Source organism: Mobula birostris, chromosome 6, assembly GCF_030028105.1.
Source record: "Mobula birostris isolate sMobBir1 chromosome 6, sMobBir1.hap1, whole genome shotgun sequence".
Lineage (NCBI taxonomy): Eukaryota > Metazoa > Chordata > Chondrichthyes > Myliobatiformes > Myliobatidae > Mobula > Mobula birostris.
Genome location: NC_092375.1, coordinates 92,736,362 through 92,757,006, shown reverse-complemented (window position 1 = coordinate 92,757,006; position 20,645 = coordinate 92,736,362). Strand labels below are relative to the sequence as shown.

At 41.7% G+C, this 20,645-nt stretch overlaps 1 protein-coding gene across 9 annotated transcripts in view; it reads right to left on the bottom strand.

Moving 5' to 3' along the window:
* The window catches only part of tmco3 (transmembrane and coiled-coil domains 3), a 62,392-nt gene that overhangs the window by 20,067 nt on the left and 21,680 nt on the right, over positions 1–20,645 (bottom strand). For 8 of the 9 annotated variants that reach the window (XM_072260854.1, XM_072260853.1, XM_072260860.1 and 5 more), the window contains exons 5-9: positions 15,898–16,026; positions 10,178–10,270; positions 5,157–5,343; positions 3,717–3,834; positions 539–734 (exon numbers count right to left, since the gene is read on the bottom strand). In XM_072260854.1, the coding sequence (XP_072116955.1) occupies positions 539–734; positions 3,717–3,834; positions 5,157–5,343; positions 10,178–10,270; positions 15,898–16,026 (723 nt within the window). The remainder of the gene's footprint in view (positions 1–538; positions 735–3,716; positions 3,835–5,156; positions 5,344–10,177; positions 10,271–15,897; positions 16,027–20,645) is intronic. The other variant, XM_072260861.1, reaches the window with a different exon arrangement.

Here is a 20,645-nt window from a genome sequence, read left to right as displayed (position 1 = left end):
AAGAATGTTCATAATAAGAACTGTGACACAGCTGAAGAGTTTTTCAAAGTCCTCCTTCCAGCAAACTCTGACCGACACTGCCCTTAGTAAGTTGACTTCTTTGCTAGTTTTCAGCAGGGTTGGGTCTTGGTTGTTTGGGCCCTAGAGAGCTTTAGCTGAGCATATAATGTTTATTAGCCTGTTGCTTTCCACTCACCATCTGTCAGATAACTTGAGTGGCTGCTTTTCCTCTGAGTTTCCAATCCACACGTCTTCTTGATCTCTATTTCATTCTTAAACACTTCGAAACTGTTTTCCCTACAGAGTGGTGGATTTTGCTCAATGAGGTGGGATGTCTTATTTTGATAGAGGTCTATTTGAACACAAGGCCCTTCCTGAAATCTGCTGAATATACACTTATTAAATAATCCTTCAAAACATTTGGTTCTAGGTGACCACTTTAGAAGCTATGGGTCTAGATCACAGATTTCACTCATTTCTACTGTTCTCAATGTGTGAACTACAATGCTGTAAGTTGAATCAAAATAAATATAATTACCATTAACATAAGAAAGATAAATGCAGATATTCCTAGGACAATTATCTCTCTATTTCCTTTACCCTCAGTGTGTAGTTTTCTGTAAAACGGTCCAATGAGATAAGTCTTTATCACAAGGGACATCAAAAGAATTGCAGCCAACGAAAACAGAACTTGACCAATAAGAGCGAAAATCCTCAGCAGCTCTAATATTACACTGTAGAGAAAGAAGGGCAAGAAAGAGAATATGAAAGCATATTCCAAAATAATTTAAGCATGACACTAATATATATAATTATTAAGAAGTTTAGGATTTATGGTCAACTTCTACATAATGTTTGTGATATTGCTACCACTCTATGGGATCATATTATCAGAGGATAACAAATGTCGTCATTGGTTCTCAGCCAGGACCATCCATATTATTATTAAATCTGATACTGGATCTTGATTTTAGTTCTCTTTGGCCGATGTAGACAATAATTTTGTCAGTTTTCCCACAGCAGATAACATTTAGATTTTTAATGTAAGTTTCAACCATTTCTCAGAGAGAAAGCGTCTCTCAAAGAGCAATCATCAGTTTAGTTTTATATTCTAGAGCCATATGTTCTGAAGTTCACGTCCTTACAGGGCAATGCATTATCTGATTTAATGTGATCCACATCGAATTAATGAGAGTAACATATTTTAGACCTACAGGAATGTCTGTGTGCATATCTATCTGTACAAATGATGATGTGCCAGAAAGCCTTATCCAATGTGAGAGGAATATTTGAGCATCTGATTTATAAAAATAGTCTGGAAAAACAAGCAGGTACACAGTCTTGCTTGAGTGTGCCAAAGAAATCCAACAAGTCATGATCTACAATTTCCCAGTGTCATACAGAAAACCTACGTTAAATCCGTAGCCTTCCTGCGAGTACATCCAAGCATCTCCCACATCTTTACTGCAATGTGTGCAAACTGCATTTCTCCAAAAGGAAGCAAAGTTGCAGAGATGTACACTCTAATGGTGGGGGGGGGGGGGGGAGAAATACTCCACCATCTCAGTAGGGCAGAGAAGTGGTGAAGAACAGCGCCATCACTGATGAGCGAAGAGATGGAAGGGAACTGGACAATGGAGTGTTCTGAGCTGCAGAGAGACTAACATTCCAAGACAAGGAGGATTACTATAGGTTCAGGTAAGTGTTAAAAGCCAGACATTACAAGAGAATGTATTTCTTTCCCTTTCCACTTATAAATCAAGAGTACGCTAGTGCCTGACTCATGCAGATTCATTGGGTTTGTCATTATGAAATCAGACACGAGAGGCGATATCTAAGAATGATGGTGCTCCAACCAAAATTAGGTTTATATGTCCAAAGCAGAACAGAGAACAGAGAAAGAGGAAAGAAAGTCTACCAGTGAAGAAGCAGAGAGAAAAATAAAGATAGGTGTTAATAGAAGAGGCAAGGAAAAGACAGAGTGCAGAGTCAAAATCATGCAAGGATCAACATAGAGATAAGAAACCTCAAAAGAAATGGGGCAGCTCCACCTTTTGGAGTGTAAAAATGTCAGGAAATGCGCCTCTGATGAGGCGAAGGTAGAAATAGTTCTTTAGCTGCTAAGTTAAGGACACTATAATCTTGGGCCTGAAGACTGGAAACTAAAGTAGTTGCCCAGCTGAAGGAAGAAACCAGTGCCCAAGTACTGAGTGATATTTTCTACACAAGATCAGGGAATATCATGTGACTTCTGAGAGCATAAAAATAATCATTGAAGCAATCACACAACTCCACCTACCCAGACTTGTAAAGAAATGCTTATCTAGACATGTGAATGAAAAAGCAACTTATTAAATGACTAAAAAATGTCACATTTTGTCATCAGATAATGCAACGAGAAATGACCATTCCACACTTGGTCTCATTTCTTCAACTTCAAAATAAGGACATCTTCAGGCTTTAGCCCTTAGTAGAACATGGAATGTGAGAAAACTTTAAGATCAAGGAATTTCACTGAGATTCTATTTACCCAACCCTTTCAAAGTACATCACTGTGACGGTGTGAAGTTCCCTAGAGCATAGCACAATTTTACTCAAGTTAATTGCCTCTACGTAAGAATTAAGATATTTACTGTGCATTGAATGCAGAGGAGTCTAGAATATAAAACTGCCTAGCAATGAAGCAAATATCTAAATAGCTATTTGAAAAGGAAAATATAGCAATCCACTTTCAAGGCCTCTTCAACTCATGTTCTCAATAATTATTTTGTTTCTTTTTCTATTTGTAGTTTGTTGGGTTTTTATTGCAAATTAGTTGCTTTGCATACTGTTGAGTGCAGTCCCTCAGTGATTCCATTATTTTTAGTGTATTTACTACAATTGCCCCCAAAAAATGAATCTCAGAGTTGAAAATGGTGACATTTATGTACTTTGATAATAAATTTACTTTAAACTTTAAAAAGCCTCTAAAGGATTAAACGGAAATTATATTTTGTTGGACGTACACAATTTTTTCCAAGTCTAATCAGCTCATCAGAAAATATTTCATATGTCATTGTTAATATATAAAGGCCCCTTATGTACTTGCTTCCAAGTGCAGTTCTTGGTCTTTAACAGGGACTCTCACAGAACCTTGGCTTTTGACAGTATTTTATTTCCCTAACATGGACTTCCCATTTCACAATTCTGCCATCATCAAACGTTTTTTCTAATCTTTTTTTTCCTGGGCATTTCCTGGGCTTTTCTTTTTAATGCTCATTCGTTCTTTCACTTTAACCTGTGGAAAAGGATAAATGGAAGACTGGATCTAGGGACTAACAGCTTACAAATATCTGTAGGCCATTCAAATGTTTCTTCAAGCTTACTTCAGTCATCTACTCGTATAAATTGTGGGGAATCCATGCACACTTTTCAAAACAGGTTTTGTTCAAGAACTATAATTAACACTATATGATGAATTAATATTTCTCCTTTCAAGAATTTAATATTATTTTAGATCATTATAGTATTACATACAGTGTCTACCTTTATATTAATTATCAGATTTGGGCAAAGGTGTCATATTGTCCATCCTTATTTGCCTTCAAGTGGTAGATACAGATATCTTCTTGGGTCACTGCAGAGGTTCCAGTGTGTTAGGAAAATGCTGACAGTTACAGAACTGGAGCAGGAAAATGAAGTAACCTTATTACAATCGGCATTATTTATATAGGTACCTGTTAGCAGTGCTACTGCCTGCTTGAATCAGCATGGGCATCACGGCAATGAATAAACTCAGCTGAACATCCTGCATCACCAGCATTCCAAGCAATACACTGCTATAATCCGCATCCCCTATTCAACAAAAGGAGAATCAGATCAAAAGGACTGCATCATCCTTGGACAAAAATAACATGCAATGAATGTGTGCACTAGAACCCTGTTAGATAACAATAAGCCTATATTTTAAATTTTAGCTCAGTTGGAGAAATCACCAGCACAGTACAAAATGCAGTGTGAAAATGGCAGAATGAAGGGCACTTTAACTGAAAAGCAATATTTTATTTCAGTTTGGCCTTTCTGAAAATGTGTCAAAGAATAACATTTCCACATAGATCACTGGTTAAAATGCTAGATACAAATGATTTATATCTACCCAACAGTGGCTTATCCACAAACTTTCTTTCATTTCCTAGTGATTGGTTTTGAAGTAACTTGGAAGTTTTCATCTGCTCCTTTCACTGATTTCTCCTACTCCAACTACAGCATAAAATCCCAAACATCACAGAATCCCACATAATCACACAAACATCTCCTCACTTACCCACCACTATTAATTCCAATTCCAGGGCTTTCATCAGCCCAGGAGTATTAGATTTCAAATTTCTCGACAGTCCCATGGGAAGATAGCTTGGAAGAGGCCTTTGAAAGGAAGCTCTCCAAGTACGCAGGACTGGTCAGCAACTGTCAGCAAGCTGGATGGACAGCGAGGTGTCTCCCAGTGGAGGTTGCTTGTAGGGGATTCGTAGCCCGTTCCTTAGTTAGAGCCTTCAGCATTTTGGGCATCGAGGGAGAGAGGAAGAGGAGAGCCATCCGCAGTACCACCGATGTGACAGAGGGGGCCTCAAGATGGCTGTGGCTCAAAAGAGGGGAGCCATGGAGTCATAAGTAGCCAGCCATCTGGACACAAGCTGGGGTCTGATCAGCCCTGGCTGGGTCACCTGGAGGAGGTTGTATGATGCTGAAAGACCCAAAACACCCGATGATTCCAGGAACATCACTGAAGATGTGTCCAGAAGCATCAGTAGGTGTATGTACACAGAGGTTCCTGCAGCTCCTCTACCACCACTACTCCGTGGATCATTGCCAACTTATATTACTCTGTCTCCTATAAATTCACAGTCTTAAATCTTTAAGTTTAAGTTTAATGCTAGATGGGCTTTTCTTTTTTAATGCTCATTCCTTCTTTCACTTTAACCTGTGGAAAAGGATAAATGGAAGACTGGATCTAGGGACTAACAGCTTACAAATATCTGAAGGCCATTCAAATGTTTCTTTAAGCTTACTTCAGTCATCTACTTGCATAAATTGTGGGGAATCCATGCACACTTTTCAAAACAGGTTTTGTAGATTGTAGAAATTACTCTACAATCTTCTTTCAATTGTACTACATTTACCTTCTTTCTCTTCTCTGGCACCAAGAGCAAGGAATCTGGACACCAAAGGGGTACTTGATAGAGACAAGCATGTAGAAATAAATATACTTTGTGTTGGCCTAATTCTCAACAGATAGCCCCAGAGTAATCCAAATGCAACCATCAGGACTGTCACGTAATTAGTACCTTGCAAAGAAACCTTCCAGACCTAGGAGCCAAAAAATATAAAACAATGACTAAAAATATTTTAATTAAAATACAATGTCAATACCTAATTTTCTTAGTGAGGGAAGGCAAGGATTTAATAAAGGAGCGGGCCAGTGAAGGAGTGGAGCTTTGAGGCTTTGGCTCGAGAGGTTTTGGCAAAAAGAGGGGTAGTTCAAACAAAGCCGCCAGTGAAGCTTTGGCGAGCAGAGGCTGAGAACGAGCTTGCTCCCAGTGAGGTAAGGCCAGGTAAGTTTCTTTAATTAATTTAATTAACTTAGGACTTAGTAATGGAGGCAGTAGATAGAGCAGTCCAGTGCTTTGATTGTATGATGTGGGAAGTCAGGGACAGTACACTTATCTCTGATGACCACACCTGCAAAATGCACATCCAGCTGCAGCTCCTGTTAAACCGAGTTAGGGAACTGGAGCTGGAGCTGGAGCTGGATGAACTTTGGATCATTCAGGAGGCAGTAATAGCTTGGAGTTTCAGGGAAACAGTCACCCCTAAAAGTCAGGAGACAGGTAACTGAGTGACTATCAGGACAGGGAAGGGGAATAGACAGAAAGAGCAGAGGACCCCTGTGGCCATTCCCATCAATAATAAGTATACCATTTTGGATACTGTTGGTGGGGGTGACCTACCAGGGACAAGTTGTAGTGGTTGTGTCTCTGGCACTGAGACTGGACCCTCAGCTCAGAAAGGAAGGAGGGAAAAGAGGAGAGCAATAGTGATAGGGGATTTGATAGTTAGGGGGACAGATAAGAGGTTCTGTGGGAGAGATCGAGATTCCTGGTTGGTCTGTTGCCTCCCTTGTGCCAGGGTCCGTGATATCTCGGATCGAGTTATTGGTATTCTCAGGAGAGAGGGTGAGCAGCCAGATGTCGTGGTCCATGTGGGGACCAATGACATAGATAGGAGTAGGGATGAGGTACTGAAGAAGGAATATAGGGAGTTAGGAAAGAAGTTAAAAAGCAGGACCTCAAGGGTGGTAATCTTGGGATTGCCGCCCGTACCACGAGACAGAGAGAGAGAAAACAGGAAGTTATGGCAGATGAATGCGTGGCTGAAGAGTTGGTGCAGGGGGCAGGGGTTCAGATTTCTGGATCATTGGGATCTCTTCAGGGGAAGGTCTGACCTGTACAAAAAGGATGGGCTGCACCTGAACTGGGAAGGGACCAATATCCTGGCAGGCAGGTTTGCTAGAGCTGTTGGGGAGGGTTTAAACTAGTTTGGCAAGGGGGTGGGATTCAGAATGTGAGTGCAGAAATTAGGGTGGAAGGACAAGGGCATGATGCTATGTGTTCTGAGTTGGTGAGGAAGGACAGGCAGAGGACAAAACATAAATGTAGCCAGTTAGAGGGGTTGAAATGTGTCTATTTCAACGCTAGGAGTATTAGGAGATTAACTTAGAGCATGGATCAGTACGTGGAACTATGATGTTGTGGCCATTACTGAAACTTGGCTGGAGGAAGGGCAGGATTGGCTGATGCAGGTACCGGGGTTTAGGTGTTTTACAAGGAATAGGATGGGAGGTAGAAAGGATGGGGGGGTGGGTGCGGATGTAGCATTACTGGTCAGGGATAGTATCACGGCTATGGAGAGGGAGGACGCTGCAGAGGGAGTGACCACTGAGTCGGTGTGGGTGGAAGTCAGAAATAGGAAGGGATCAATCACTGTGCTGGGAGTAGTCTATAGGCCCCCGAATAGCCCTCGGGACACCGAGGAGCAGATATGCAGGCAGATTCTAGAATGATGCAGGAAATACAGGGTTGTAGTTATGGGTGATTTCAACTTCCCTCATATTGACTGGCACCTCCTGACTGCAAGGGGGATAGGATGGGGCTGAATTGGTCAGGTGTGTTCAAGAAGAATTCCTGACAGTATGTGGACCGGCTGACGAGAGGAAAGGCCATACTGGATCTAGTTCCTGGTCAGGTGGCAGACCTCTTGGTGGGGGAGCATTTTGGTGAGAGTGACCACAACTCCCTTAGCTTCAGCATAGCTATAGAAAAGGATAAAAACAGACAAAGTGGGAATGTGCTTAACTGGGGAAGGGCTAACTATGAAGGGATGAGGCAGGAACTAGTGAGAGTAAATTGGAAACAGATGTTCAAGGGTGAAAGCACAGAAGTCATGTGGAGGAAGTTCAGGGACCACTTGTGCTGGGTTCAGGATAGGTTTGTCCCACTGAGACAAGGAAAAAATGGTTGAAAAAGGGAACCATGGCTGACAAAAGACCTGAGGCAATGACAAAAGGAAGGAGGAAGCATATGTTAGATATAAGAAGCAGGAAGCAGGAGGGGCTCATGAGAAATATAGGGTAGCCAGGAAGGAGCTTAAGAAAGGAGTTAGGAGAGCTCGAAGGGGGCATAAGAAAGCCTTGGCATGTAGGATTAAGGAGAACCACAAGGCGCTCTATGCCGTATGTGAAGAACAGAAGGATGACAAGAATGAAGGTGGGGCTGCTAAAGGATAAAGGCGGCAACATGTGCCTGGAGGCGGAGGAGGTCGGGGAGGTCCTAAATGAATACTTTGCTTCAGTACTCACGTGAAAAGGACTTTGATCAGGGTGAGGTTGAAATAGAACAGGCCTGTATGCTGGACAATGTGGAGATGAGGAACAAGTAGTGTTGGATCTAAAAACATCAAGATTGATATGTCCCCAGGGCCAGACGTGATATACCCCAGGTTGCTATGGGAAGTGAGTGAAGAGATCGCTGGAGCAGTAGCTATAATCTTTGAATCCTCTTTGGTTGCAGGGGAGGTGCCGGAAGATTGGAGAATGGCAAATGTAGTTCCCTTGTTTAAAAAAGGTAATAGGGAGAATCCTGCGAACTATAGACTGGAGAGTCTTGCATCGGTGGTCTGCAAACTATTGGAAAGGATTCTTAAGGCTAGGATCTACGAGCATTTGGAGAAGTACAGTCTACTCAAGGATAGTCAACATGGCTTTGTGAAGAGAAGGTCGTGCCTGATGAGCCTAATTGAGTTTTCTTGAAGAGGTAACAAAAGAAATTGATGAGGGTAGGGCAGTAGATATGGTCTACATGGATTTTAGCAAGGCATTTGAACAAGATCCCCCATGACAGACTCATCCAGAAAGTCATGAGGCATGGGATCAGTGGAACCTTGGCTGTTTGGATAAAAAATTGGCTAACGGGAAGAAAGCAGAGGGTAGTAGTGGAAGGAAAGTATCCTGCGTGGAGGTCGGTGACTAGTGGAATGCCACAAGGATCTGTCCTGGGATCCCTGCTATTTGTGATTTTTATAAATGGCCTGGATGAAGAGGCAAAAGGATGGGTGAGTAAGTTTGTGGATGACACGAAGATTGGAGGAGTTGTGGATGGAGCTGTAGGTTGTCGAAGGTTACAAGAGGATATAGAGAGGATGCAGAATTGGGCAGTAAAGTGGCAGATGGAGTTCAGTCCAGATAAGTGTGAGGTGAAGCATTTTGGAAGGATAAACCAGAAGGCTGAATACAGGGTTAATGGTCGGTTACTTAAGAGTGTGGTTGAACAGAGGGACCTTGGGGTTCAAATCCATACATCCCTCAAGGTCGCTGCACAGGTTGATAGGATAGTTAAGGAGGCCTATGGGATGCTAGGCTTTATTAATAGGGGGATTGAGTTCAAGAGTAGAGAGGTCATGTTGCAACTCTACAAATCTCTGGTGAGACCACACTTGGAGTATTGTGTTCAGTTCTGGTCACCTCATTATAGGAAGGATGTGGAAGCTATGGAGAGGGTGCAGAGGAGATTTACCAGGATGTTGCCTGGATTGGAAAACAAGTCTTATGAGGCAAGGTTAGCAGAGCTGGGACTTTTCTCTTTGGAGCGTAGAAGGATGAGAGGGGACTTGATAGAGGTCTACAAGATTATGAGAGGCATAGATAGGGTGGCTAGCCAGTACCTGTTTCCCAGGGCACGAATAGCAAACACCAGAGGACAGATGTACAAAGTTAAGGGAGGGGAGACATTAGGGGTAAGTTTTTTTTTTGTTTTTTTTACTACACAGAGGGTTGTGGGTGTGTGGGTGCCCGAAATGACTTGCCAGGGATGGTGGTAGAGACTAAAACAATAGGGGTATTTAAGAGCCTCTTGGACAGGCACATGGATGAAAGAAAAATAGACGGTTACGGGGTAGTGTAGGTTTAGTACTTTTTCTTTTAAAGGAATATATGGGTAGGCACAACATCAAGGGCCAAAGGGCCTGTACTGTGCTGTAGTATTCTAGTGTCTAGTGATTTGATACCCAAGCATACAATATGCACATCCTTTGAATTTTAAGATGACCTTTTCAAAGCTGATGGAATAATCAGCTTTGAAAATTGTTAAGGCATCTGCAAGTCACTAAAATAACACCAAACTTGGATTTTTAAAACTTGAAGATTGCAGTAGGAGTCACTGACATTTGAATTTCACAGATTTGTTGCTCTGAGAAACAGTGGGCTTTTGATTTGAAGTGATTTTGTTAGTAGTTGTAAGGGGATCTAACCATGGCAATTTACCATCAGCAAGAATATCCCCTGATGTTATCCGATTCAAAAACACAAGGATAATGCATGGATCAGATCTCTGTACATCAGGATATTCACATAAAGCCTCATGCAATAAGTAGTGTATCAGAGATGGCTCATCTCAGATATCAGCAAGATGTAGTGCCTACTTGAGCTAAGTCACTCACTACAAAGAGGATTTCATCAGTGTTAACATAATGAAAGCATTAATTTTATTTTTCCAAAAACTGGATAGCAGGGAAGATGGAAATCATTTAAGAGCAAATAAAGAGATTGGTTTATTCAAAATCAATGTAGATGAACACAAATCATCAATACCTTTCTGAGTTTATCAGGTGAAAACTCGAGACCAACGAAAAACAAAGTGAAGAATACTCCAAATTCACCAAGAGTCTCCACTTGAACAATAGACTGTCAAAAGATATGTCAAATCATTAATGTCATGTGAAATCACAAATTCATCAAGTTATATTAGAGTTTTTAAACGTATAGAAATACCCTTATTTACCCTATGTTTATGGTCCACAATCATCTTCATATCCTTCTTTGTCCCACCTATATCTCTTTCTCCTCTGATCTTCTAATACTTATTTAGATTCTCTTGAAATGTATCAATGTTATCTGCCTCAACTTCTCTTTGTGGCAGTGAGTTACACATTCCAAGTAAATTGTGATAAGTTTCTCCTGGAATCTGTGTTGGAATGGAAACATCTTCCCTATCTCTATCCTAGCCAATCCTTTCAAGATCTCTAAACTTACTTTTCTTTTAAAAATAATTAATATTTCAAAAATAAATCAGAGTTATCAATTATGCAAACTATCTCTGATGGTCCTCACCACTTGTTCTAGTGCTAGTTCTTGAACTAGAAGAGTTCACTTCAACCCTATTTAATAATTCAAATCTTACATTCGTATCTTTTCATTGCATATCATTCAACATAAATGATGCTGTAATTTTTTTAAACACATGCACAAGAGGGGCACCATTGATGAAATTATCTGCATAGACCCATTTATGTTAGAACTGCATGTTGCTGGAGCTGCAATATTCTGCTGCCTCTGGGCCAGGTTCTATACAACATAAATGATACTGTAATTTTTTAAACACATGCACAAGAGGTGCACCATTGATGAAATTATCTGCATAGACCCATTTATGTTAGAATTGCATGTTGCTGGAGCTGCAATATTCTGCTGCCTCTGGGCCAGGTTCTGGGGAAGATGGTATTTGTATAAGAAAACAAGTTGCACCTCAGCCTGGCCAGGACTGGTGTGGGAAGAAGAGCAATTTTCAAAAGGAAGGGAAGCGGAGAAGGACATGGAAGTTAGAAAAATAGAGAAAAATTTTGGAAGGTGAGTCAGAAAAAGTTTGGATATAGATTTTTAAAAAAAGCAATCACAATAAGTCAGTTGTGTCCAATGCTATGTATCTACATTCAAGTAGGCACTGAACTGAAAGAGACACGAGAGAGCCTACAGATGCTGTGATCTGGAGCAAAAATAAAACAAATTGCTGGTGGAGCTCAGAAGATTGGACAGCATCACTGAAGGCAGGCGGATAGTGAACATTTTGTGTCAAGACCTTGCATCAGGACAGAGTGTAAAGACAATATCAAGAGATGATGGGATGAATAGAAGCAGAGCTGGTAGGTGATGAGTGGAACTGAAGCGTGATATTATAACTACTGTGGCAATGTGGCTAGAAGGCTGGACATAGCAGTTTAACATTCCTGGTCACAAGATTTTAAAAAAAAAATAAGACCCACCTACAATCTGTCAGGTGGATCATCAAATGAATTGCGGTAAGGCAAGGGGTAATTACAATGTCCAGGCAAAATTAGCCTCTGGCAGTTGCAATTAACCTAGACCTTTAATGTGAGACTGCTAGAGCCACCCTACTGCTTACTGCAGTCGAGATAAGACAGGATGACTGCGATGGCGTGTAATCAACCCAAACAAGTGGGACCTTTTTTAGAAAGGTCTTTGAAGAACATAGCTTCCCCTTCTACAGTAGGGAGTGCCAGAGACACAGGATAGGAATATAATGGAAGGATGATTGCTTTACTAACTCCAAATATCATCAGTTGTCAACTTTCTATTTCTATTTACTTTTAACTACTGTGCGTAGCGATTGATCTTGCAAGTTTATCAAATACTCAATATATATAAATGATAAGCCAATTCTGTATATATAAAAAAAAATTGCAATTTTCTGTCCTGGCTTCAGACAGTGTGGTGACAGGGGCCATGCTGTTCTCCTTTTGCACATATAAAATAAAGTATGATTGAGCAATAATTGTGTGTGTTCAGAGTCCAGTTATTGGTGACAAGTTTAGAACAATAGATGAACAGTTATATTGTTTTGAGGGTATTACAGGACCTAATACCAACATTGACAGTGGCCATAAAATTCCTCAAGTACATTCAGATTGTTTTTAAGCCAGTAAAATGACAAGCCCATAGAGAGGAGGATAAATTATGGATTACACATAATGAACCCTGGGCAGGTGGAATTTCAGTAAGTGAGCATCTCTATGGTAAGAATCAAAATCTAGCTAGCATTAGAAGAGCTTTGGGGAAAAAAACATGGATAAGATAAAGGTTTAAAAAAGAAACACAAATTTGGAGAAATAATACTTTTACTAGATTGGCATGGAAGTAGGTTCCAAGCAGAATTGAAGCAGATGGAAGAACTGAAAGTTTAAGAGCATAAGACCATAAGATATAGGAGCAGAAGTAGGCAATTCAGCCCATTGCGTCTGCTCCGCCATTCAACCATGGCTGATCCAATTCTTCCAGTCATCTCCACATCCTTTGATGCCCTCGCTAATCAAGAACCTATCTATCTCTGCCTTAAAAGCACCCAATGACTTGGCCTCCACAGCTGCTCGTGGCAACAAATTCCACAGATTTGCCACCCTCTGACTAAAGTAGTTGTTCTGCATCTCTGTTCTAATTGGATGTCCTTCAATCCTGAAGTCGTGCCTTCTTGTCCTAGACTCCACTACCATGCGAAATAACTTTGCCATATCTAATCTGTTCAGGCCTTTTAACATTCGGAATGTTTCTATAAGATCCCCCCTCATTCTCCTGAACTCCAGGGAATATAGCCCAAGAGCTGCTAGACGTTCCTCATACGGTAACCCTTTCATTCCTGGCATCTTTCTCGTGAACCTTCTCTGAACTCTCTGCAATGTCAGTATATCCTTTCTAAAATAGAGCCCAAAACTGCACACAATACTGTGTGGTCTCATGAGTGCTTTATAGAGCCACAACATCACATCCCTGCTCTTATATTCGATATCTCTAGAAATGCCAATATTGCTTTTGCCGCCTTCAACACCCACTCAACCTGGAAGTTAACCTTTAGGGTATCCTGCACAAGGACTTGCAAGTCCCTTTGCATCTCTCCATTTTGAATTCTCTCTGCATCTAAATAATAATCTCCCATTTATTTCTTCTATCAAAGTGCATGACTGTACACTTTCCAACAGTGTATTTCATCTGCCACTTCTTCACCCATTCCCCTAAATTCTCTAAGTCTCTCTGCAGGCTCTGTTTCCTTAACACTACCCACTCCTCCACCTGTCTTTGTATCATAGGCAAATTTAGCCACAAATCCATTAATCCTATAGTCCAAATCATTGACATACACCGTAAAAAGCAGTGGTCCCACACCGACCCCTGTGGAACTCCACTGGTAACCAGCAGCCAGCCAGAATAGGATCCCTTTATTCCCACTCTGTTTTATGCTGATCAGCCAATGCTCCACTCAGGCTAGTAACATCCCTGTAACTCCATGGGCTCTTATCTTGCTAAGTAGCCTCATGTGCGGCTCCTTGTCAAAGGCCTTCTGAAAATCCAAGTAGATGGATTTCAGTGGCAGTAAGGTCAGTAGACCAGACAAGCAGCAGCATGGCAGGAAGTGAGGAAAGATTGCTAGATTAAATTTCATTTCAATGAAAGAGGCCTGACAGGTAAAGTGGATGAACTCAATTCATGAACAGCTAGCTACATTGGACTGGGATATTTTAGCTATTACAGAAACATGGCTGAGGGAGGGTCAGGACTGGTAGCTGAATGTACAGGTGCTACAGATTAGATAGAGGTGGAGAAAAGAGAAGAGAGGAGGATGCATTTCTGATTAGGGATATCATGGCAATAGCCAAAAATAAAATTGCCATGGGATTGTCCAGTGAGGATGTCCAATGACCATGGCTCTTTTAGTTTTAAATTATTTACTGAAAGGAGAAGACCTGTCCACAAATTAAAGTTCTAAATTAGGACAAGGCAAATTTTGACAATATTATATACAGGAACTTGGAAGGTAATTAAAGTAGATAGTGTCCAGGCAGCAGAACATCTGCAAGTGAGAGCCTTTGAAAAGTAAGATAATTGAAGATCTGCACATTCCTGTTAAGGGTGAAGGGCAAAGAATGGGAAACCCTAGATGATAGGGGATTTTGAGGCTCTGGTCTGATCAGGTAAAAGGTGGCATGGATCAGGTACAGATATCTGGGATCAACTGAATCCCAGGGGAAGTATAGGGGTTGGAGGATATACTCAAGAAGGAAATAAGAAAGGGGACACGAGATAACTTTGGCAAAGACCAAAGAGAATCCAAAGGTATTATGTATATTAAGGAAAATAGACTAATCATGAAAAGACTAGGATCCCCAAAGACAAAAGCAATTATCTCTGTGTGGAACTGCAGGAGATGGACATGGTCTTCAATGAGTATTTCTCCTCTTTCTATTGTGAAGAAATACGTGAAGACTTTAGACCATAAGGTAAGTTAATGGGGAGGTTTCGGGGACAATATACATTAGAGCAGAGGAGACATTAGATACCTTAAAATGTACGGCGATAGATAAATCACCTAATCAGGGACCCAAGACATTGGGAAGCTGCAGAAGAAATTGCAGGAGCCCTGGCTAAAATATATACAACACCAGGAAGGGGTGAAGTGCCAGAAGGCTGGAGGGTGAATCATATTGTGCCTTTATTTAAGGACTGCAAAGAACCTGGGAACTAAAGACAGGTAAGCCTAACATCTGTGGTAGGTAAGTTACTGAAGGGATTCTGAAGGACAAAATATACAAGCATTTGGAAATTTACGGGTTGATCAAGAATAGGCAGCACGGCTTTGAGTGTGGAAGATCATGTCTCATGAACTTGATTGAGTTTTTTGAAGAAGAAACTAAGGAGTTTGAGGGCAGGGCAGCAAATGTGATCTATATGGACTTCAGTAAGGGCTTTGATAAGGTTCTCTGTAGTAGGCTGCTATGCAAAGTTAGATCACATGAGATCCAGGGAGAGATACAGAATTAACTTGATAATAGGAAGCAGAGGGTGATAGGAAAAGGCTTTTTCGATCTGGAGACCCATGACTAGTGGTGCTCTTAGAGGTTATTGATAGGCCCATTGCTATTACCATCTATACCAACAATTCAAAAGAGAGTGTAAGTTCTTCCAGTACTTTGCACATGTTAGCATGGTTAGCAAGTTCACAGCCAACACTAAAGCAGGTGATGTTCTTGACAGTGTAGACATGATAGTGAAGACAGTTTTTAGCAAGATGGTCTTTGCTAATCAGGTATTGAGTTTAGATGTTGGGATGTTATATTGCAGTTGTGCAAGACATTGGTGAGACCACATTTGGAATAATGTGTTCAGTTTTAGTGTGAGACAGGTAACAAGATTTGGAAATTATTTGGATAAATACATGCATAGATAAGGGTTAAATGTGAGCAAGTGGGACTAACTTGATGGGCACCATGGTTGGCATAGACGAGATGGATTGAAGGGTGTGCTTCCATGCTATTTGACACTATGACAAACGAAATATCAACATTTATAATGATCCTCCAACATTTATAATGATCCTCCCCTCTCCCCACTAAACAAATAAACACACTGATGAATATAATAGCCTTTTTCTCAATATGTAAGGTTTGTTTCAAAAATATACAATTCCCTTGTGCAAAATAACTTAAACGGGGGTGTTTACATCACTGACTGATAATAATTAATCATACCTTGATATAGTTTAGTCCTGAAGGACCCAACAGCACTCCACAAATGATATAACCAAACATCGTAGGAAGCCCCATCAGGGTACAAATCCAGGCACATGGCAGAGATAATACTACAATGGATATTATATCCTGAGAATAAATTACATGATTAAATACTTAAGAACTTATTAAATAAAAATAACATTTTACATAAATGTACAAAATTGAATATTGGCTTTCATATTGTCTTTCTCTATGCTAGGATGGTCCACCTAATTAAACAGATCACTTAACATGAGTGTTAGCTGAAAATACTTACTTGTCATTTTAAAATTCCAGGAGTGGTCTCACCAAGATGCTATGTATTTGCAGGAAGATATCTTTACTCTAAGGGTCAAATGCTCTTAGAGCTAAGGCCCACATACTACTTGCCTTCCTAACGAGTTGTGTACAAGGACACCCAAGGTTCTTGAATATCAACATTTTCCAAACTCTCATTATTTAACAAAGGATTCTGCTCTATACTTGTCCACCAAACCAGGTAATCACATTGTTATTACCTGCTCCTGCATCTGCCTTATTCTTCACTCTGTACCTTCTTGAAGTTCTTTGCTTCATCATCACTTATCACCTGATAACTTTTATTGAGAGATATAGCATGGTAACAGGCCCTTCTGTCCCTTTGAGCCATGCTGCTCACCAACACCCCCAGTTTATTCCGAACCTAATCACTGGACGATTTACAATGACCAATTAACCTACCAACCAGTACGTCTTTGGACTGTAGGAGGAAATTGGAGCACCTGGTGTAAACACACACAGTCAATAAAAACTCCTTACAGGCAGCAGTGGGAATTGAACTTGTGTCACCTGTACCGTAAAGTGTTGTGCTAACCACTATGCTACCATGCCACCCTAATTGGACCCAGTCATTGGCACTGTAATGGCATTACACTAACTGCTGCACTACCACGCCACCCTTATTAGAAAATTTAGAAATGTTACATTTGGTCCCTCAGTCAAATTATTTGCAGATTGTCAATACAGGTCCACAATCCCTTATCCGAAATCTTTGGGGCCAGTTACATTTCGGAATTCAGAATTTTTCAGATATCAGACCGCTTCCATTCCCTCCCCCCCCCCCGATACCCGTATGCTCAAGTCACTTATTTAACTGGTCTCAGTGCGGTGGACTTTAGGACCCGGCGGCGCACCAAACCTACGAACATCCTCCCGTATATTTTAAATCATCTCTAGATCACTTAATACCTAATGATATGTAAATAGTTGTTATACTGTATTGTTTAGGGAATAATGACAAGAAAAAATTTTATTTCCAACAAAAACATTCAATAAAACATAAAAATATACAGCTTCAAACAAACCAAATCAAACACATGGTAAATGACTTATTGGAATAAATGTAGAATGTCACTGTCACCATAAAACTTCAGTAACTTGTCTTTCTCTTTATTTAAATCATATACAGTGGTAGTTCCAACACTATTTTTTTCAGTAAGACGCTGCACAGACACACCACGATCAAGCTTCTGCAATAACTCCACTTTCTGCGTTATTGATAATGATAGATGCTTCCTTCTCTTTTTCTCATTGTTACCCATAGGGGTATCTGCAGCTCTTTTTGATATTTTCACAGTGAAATTAAACAAAGTCAACAGTGAACACAAAATAACAGCAAACAGCAAATGCACGTGTAACCAGTGCAAGCGCTGAGCCACAACTGACATCTGGAGGCCTCTGCTAGTGCTGCCACGTCACAACTGAGTGACGTCAGCTGCTGGCGGAGAAAACTTCAGTTTTCAGAGCTTTTGGATTTCAGAATTTCGGATAAAGGAATGTGCACCTGTACAAGCAAACCTCAAAACTCAGCCTTTCCTCCTTCGAGTGGCGGAGAATGAGAGGTGACCCGATAGAGGTGTACGAGATGATGAGAGGCACTGATCGTATGGATAGTCAGAGGTTTTTTCCCAGGGCTGAAATAGCTGGCACAAGAGGGCACAGTTTTAAGGTGCTTGGAAGTAGGTACAGAGATGATGTCAGGGGTAAGTTTTTTTTTATAAACACAGAAAGTGGTGAGTGCGTGGAATGGGCTGGCAGCAACGGTGGTGGAGGCGGATACAATAGGATCTTTTAAGAGACTCCTGAATAGGAACATGGAGCTTAGAAAAATAGAGGGCCAGGGGTAACCTTAGGTAATTTCTAATGTAAGTACGTATTCAACACAGCATTGTGGGCCAAAGGGCCTGTATTGTGCTGTAGGTTTTCTATGTTTCTCTGTTTCTGGGCCATCACAGCCCAGAGGATTGATCGGAATTAGGAACTGCGGTCAGAGGAAATATCAGATGATGATCAGGTAACCAGGTGCTGCTGAATGCCTGAAGCATGTCTGCAGCCGTCACTGATGCTGGGGAACGACCTCTGGCCACTGGTGGCATGGTCTACCATGGTAAGGAGGTGCCTGAAACTGTGGGGGTGGGGGGAAGCGGACCAAAGTCCACATTGACATGGTCAAACCATCACTCAGGGACCACAAAAGGTGCCAATGGCACCTGAACATGGCGGTTAATTTTTGCCCACTGGCACTCCACAGACTGCAGTCCAATCACACCCATCCTTTCGAAGGCTGTGCCACACATACTTTAGTGCAACCAGTTTCTGTGAGGCTTTCCAGTCCTGATACAAAAGGCCATGTATGGATTCAAAAACAGTCCAACTCCAGTTTGCGCGCAAAATATGGCTAGGATGATCAGTTGAGAAATCATACAGTAGAGAAACCCCCGCTTCCCGAAACTTAATGTCAAACAACTGCAGGCTCGTGACTACTGTTCTTTAAGCCTGGAACTCTGGGTTACTAGCTTGGTCGATTGCCATGCCGGCATAGTCAACCCCTATAGCCTCAAAGGCTGGCCTTGAAAGGCAATTAGCCACAACATTATTTTTCCCCTTGATATGTTGTATATCAATTGTGAACTTGGATATGTAGGCCAGATGGTGTTGCTGCCATTTTGATTGTCTGATATTTTGGCCATCGCATGCACAAGGGGTTTGTGGTCAACAAACACGGTGAAAGGGGGACCCTCTAGAAGAAAATGAAACTGGCGGACAACCAGATAGAGACCGAGAAGCTCATGGTGCTCTGACCAATAGCTTGTGCAATGCACCCACAGCACAGTCTGAAGTGTCAATAGTAAAGGCTATGGGTGGGTTGGGGAGCAGGTGTGCCAACAGGGTCTCAGTAGAAAGAGCTTGTTTGGTATCATCAAATGCCCTGATCATGTCCACTGACCAGTCAAGCATTTGATTAGTGGTATTAACTTTAAACGCACTATACAGGGGAAGCACAAGTTCAGCAGCTCGCAGAATGAAACAATGATAGAAATTTACCATGCCTAAAAACTCCTCTAGCGTTTTAGTAGGGTGGGGCAGAGGAAAATCCGTAACAGCAGCTACTTTTGATGAGAGGGGTTTTGCACCATCTGCAGTGATACGAAGGCAGAGAAAGTCAATGGCTGACAATCCAAACTGGTATTTAGCAGGGTTAATCAACCTGTGTTGGCTTAAGTGTTTGAAAAGTGTGTGGAGGTGGGATACATGTTCAGATTTGGATGCACTGGCAACGTGTCATACAGGTAAACAAAAAAAAAAAAATCTAAGTCTTTTAATACAGAGTCCATCAACCACCGGAAAATCTGTGCTGCATGTTTCAGTCCAAACAGTATGCACAGAAACTCAAAAAGGCCAAACGGGTTACCACAGCTGTTTTGGGAATGTCCTGTGATAGTAGCCCCAACTAGATCAATTTTGGAAAAAACTGATTTCCGGTTAAACACGCTGAAAAATGTGTGAGACTGTGTGTGAGACTGGATAGCGATCAAGGGTGGTGACCTCGTTAAGGCATCAGTGATCACTGCATGGGTGGCAACTACCATCGGACTTGGGGATCACATGGAGGGGTGAAGCCCAAGGGCTATTCGACTGGCGTACAATGCCAAGTCTTTCCAGGTTGGCAAACTCAGCCTTCTCAGTTACCAGCTTTTCTGGGTCCAGTCTACGTGTACGGAATTGCACTGGTGGGCCTGTGTGGAAATGTGATGCTCAACTCCATGTTTTGTGACTCTCATAGAGAACCTGGGCTTGGTCAAGTTTGGGAATTCCCCCAGCAGTCGAGCAAACTCACATACAATGGTGTATGTGCTTGATAGAGTCGTTGTGAGGAACCTTCTGGGGGTACAGGATAACCACCCAAAGTCCTGATAGCTGCAAGCCGATATTTTATAAGATCAACCAACAGTCCTTAGTCCCACAGGAAATCTGCACCAATCAGTGATCTAGCCAGGACGAAGTTCCATGTGTAATGCCGCCCACAGAAGCAGAGTATCACCCATATTGTCCTGTAAGTCTGGATCGTGCTGCTGTTGGCAGCGTCCAGCGAGGTTTCATCATTCTCATCAATAGATGGATGCTGGCAGCACACTCACTTGAGCACCTGTGCCACACAAGAAAGTCACCCTGAAGATGTATCCTTAATGAACAGTCGACGTCCCTGGTAGCTGGAACCCATGGTGATCACAGACCTCTGATGACCTGATGCGCTTGCATCGCAAGGCAGTTAGCACTTCCTCGTGTACCTACCAAAGCGAGCACAGTAAAAGCACAGAACTGGCATCATCTGTCGCAGGCACAGGCATCCTTATGTTGGAGGCCGTGCTGACCAGGCTTATTGAGGTAGAGAAAGGAGGAGAAATGAA